The 3,226-nt window shown below is 34.8% G+C and overlaps 1 protein-coding gene across 1 annotated transcript; it reads left to right on the forward strand.

Annotated features, from left to right (window-relative positions):
• Positions 1 to 338: 338 nt before the first annotated feature.
• LOC121308172 (sulfotransferase 6B1-like) lies at positions 339 to 2,161 on the forward strand. The gene is made up of 6 exons (XM_041240447.1): positions 339 to 550; positions 684 to 892; positions 1,079 to 1,205; positions 1,314 to 1,408; positions 1,721 to 1,907; positions 2,041 to 2,161. The coding sequence occupies exons 1-6, from the start codon at positions 412 to 414 to the stop codon at positions 2,157 to 2,159; spliced, it is 876 nt and encodes a 291-aa protein (XP_041096381.1). The 5' UTR covers positions 339 to 411; the 3' UTR covers positions 2,160 to 2,161.
• The last annotated feature ends 1,065 nt before the right edge of the window (positions 2,162 to 3,226 follow it).

The raw sequence follows: 3,226 nt of genomic DNA on the forward strand, positions 1-3,226 counted from the left end.
ACTGTTTTTAGAATGTTTATAAATAAAATATCAAAGATTAAACAGTACCTTGAGAGAAAATAAATCTCTAAGACAGAAGGAAAAATGTTTCATGAACCACAAACCTGATTAAAATATAAAGGGCTTTAAAAAAAAAATTGTTAAAACATTTGTTAAAACAGTCCCTAAGGTTTGTGAATATCCACCCCATATTTAGTACTTATGTAAGAATCCCTCATCAACATTACGAGATAGAGTTGATTGCACCATTTCCTTCCGGTATGTTTTTAAAAACATTCCTTTATATCACTGATAGTTTCCGGTTCCAAGCTCAAAGATAGATATATAAAGAGAGAAATGTTTCTCATGGATAACACAGAATCAAGCTCTTTCTGAAGACATTTGACAAACTCTAAAGACATTCATCACAAGATGCCAGAACAGACTGAGCTTATTCACACCTTCAATGGCATTCCATTTTCTACAAGAGTATCAAAAGAGCTCCTTCAGTCTCTAGACACCTTTGAAGCCAGAGAAGACGACGTGTTATTAGTTTCATATCCAAAATCAGGTAAGACACGTTTTTAATATTATTTTATATCTTCCCATGTACCTTAGTAACTATTTAAAGCTGGTCTGTCAGAAACAGGTAGATCAGTATACACAGACTGCTTGACTGATGTGTCTTTTGAAACTCTTCCTAGGCACGCACTGGCTTACAGAGATTATGAAGAATCTGTACCACAGCCAACGCGAAGACAATGGGGTTAGCAAAGTGACACTGACATCACCTCTAGAGTTCGGAGATCTCTCCAAATTCGATGAGCTGAGAAACCTCCCCAACAAGAGGCTCATCCCAACACACCTCAACTATGAGATGATCCCAGTGCAGTTCAAAACAAAAAAATGCAAGGTAATAGAAAACAGTCATTATGTTTATTGCTTATAACATGAACATGAAATCATAATGGCAAAGTAGCACAGCCGTGCAGTAATAAAGGATACTCCTTTTCATCATTACGCTGTGCAAACTTAAAATTATTAGGTCTGAACTTGTGAATTACACAAACTAAAACTATTATCTCGTTCTTGTTTACAGATGATTTATGTGATCAGAAATCCTAAGGACACCGCTGTTTCATTGTACCATTATTACAAGCAGAACCCCAATCTGCCCAAGATTGAGAAATGGTCCACCTTTTTGGAAATGTTCTTGAAAGGAGAAGGTAAATAAGAATCATGTTTAGATAGAGATGGAAAAATGTGAAGAATCTTAATCAGTGCAAAAATCTTAATCAGTACAATAATTTGCTTTGCGTGTATTTGTATTGCAGTTGTGTGCGGTTCCTGGATTGACCATGTCCTCAGCTGGGAAAAGAGTAAAACTGATGAAAATGTCCTTGTTCTGTACTATGAGTCCTTAAAGGAGGTGAGTTCAAAATGGAGCACAGGCATGGACATCATCCATTTGATATTGTCTTACATTAAGGTTGAACTAAATCATCAACAACTAAAACATCACTTTGAGGGATCAAGTTAATTGGACAATCCCTGTTGTACTTTTCCATAGCAGATGCATGTTAGGAAATTTGTAGAAATCATTTAGATTCATTTGAACATGGTGGTCTGATTTTTTTCTTTTCCATGCTGTTTCACTGGGTTTAATTCAATCCATTAACAGCAATACTTTTAGCTGTTCCCTCAATGTAAAACTAAACTATCAATTGTATGTTTTTCATAGGATCTTCCCAAGTATGTCAAGGAGATCAGCACATTTTTGGGCATCAACGTCACTGAAGATCAAATCAAAGACATTTCAAAGAAATCTTCCTTCAGTGAAATGAAAGAAAAGGCAGAAAAGGAGAAAGTGAATCCAAACCACACAGTCTGTGTACTGACGTCCAACAAGAAGCTGATATTTAGGAAAGGTAAGAGTTTCATCACCACTGAACTAAAACTAAAGCAGTGTAATGCTAAAAGAGAGGGCATTAATAAGCCCAAAAAGACAGGGTATGCATTGACTTGTGCAAATAATACATTCAAACATTTTATGTCTTTCAGGTACTGTTGGTGACTGGAAAAATCATTTCACTTCCAAGCAGAATGCTAGATTTGATGAGCTGTTCAAGGAAAAAATCAACTCCAGTGAATTAGCAAGACGTGTGGAATATGAGAGTTAAAACAGAAAGAGCAATGGAACACTTACTGTATTAATGATGTAAATTAAGTGCAATTCTATAGTAAGGAATTTTCCAATGTAATCTCTGGTCAAAACTGACTCCCTTGTTTTTGGGTGAAATCTGTAAGTCATGGTACTTTTTGCTGGGAACAAGTTTGATTCACTTTGTTTTGTTAAATCAACATGAAAAAAAAATTTGTATTAAAGGTATAAATGTTCTGTTTAATAATAATATGTATTTATTTAATTATTGGAATGTTTTAGAACACTTGTTTTCTCTGCTCAGTGGTTATTGTTTACACAGCATTAGTGTATAACTAGATGTTAAATTATTGCACACAAGAAAGATTTACAAACTACAGAATTACTGAATTCAAATTGTTATTATTGATAAGTGGAATACAAAGGCTTCTTATTAATCATACAATGAAGAAGCTTATGTAAAACAAACAAAATAATAACCATGTTTCTGTTTTTAAAGTGTGGATAGTATACAAGAAAACTAACAACATCCCACATATTCTTTTAAGAAGTCAAAGAAAAAAAGGAACGTGACACAAAACTGTACAGCTAATTTTATTGCATGTTTATCCCTGGCTTCTTGTGATCAGTAGGTTATGTCAGGCCATCATTGTTTTTCAAATGACACTCAGTGACACAGCTATAGGACTCAGCAGTGTTTCTATTGGTATAAACTCTGATGTCCTTGTTGGTACATTTTAAACCAGGTAGTGCCATAGAAGTATGGTTTACCTGTCCGTCCGTGTCCGTCCCGTCCCCCCCCCCACCCCCCAATAAAAAAACCTAAAATAGCCCTCAAGTAATTTTCAGCTGCTCAATTGCTTAATAATGTACACACAATGTATAATATAATTATCATAAAAGTGTTAACATCTAATATAGATACCATTTTTAAAAAGCTGTATACTCACAACCTTATGAGCCTCGTTCCTGTTCTCGTTCCTATTTTACTCTTCCATTTTCCTTGCCTTGGTGATGGAGCTGAGGAACAAACTCCTCCAGTTTTTTTTTTAAGTGTAATGGTGGAGTTACTAACTGTATAAAATT

The sequence above is a fragment of the Polyodon spathula genome, unplaced genomic scaffold (genome assembly GCF_017654505.1).
Source record: "Polyodon spathula isolate WHYD16114869_AA unplaced genomic scaffold, ASM1765450v1 scaffolds_499, whole genome shotgun sequence".
NCBI classification, from domain to species: domain Eukaryota; kingdom Metazoa; phylum Chordata; class Actinopteri; order Acipenseriformes; family Polyodontidae; genus Polyodon; species Polyodon spathula.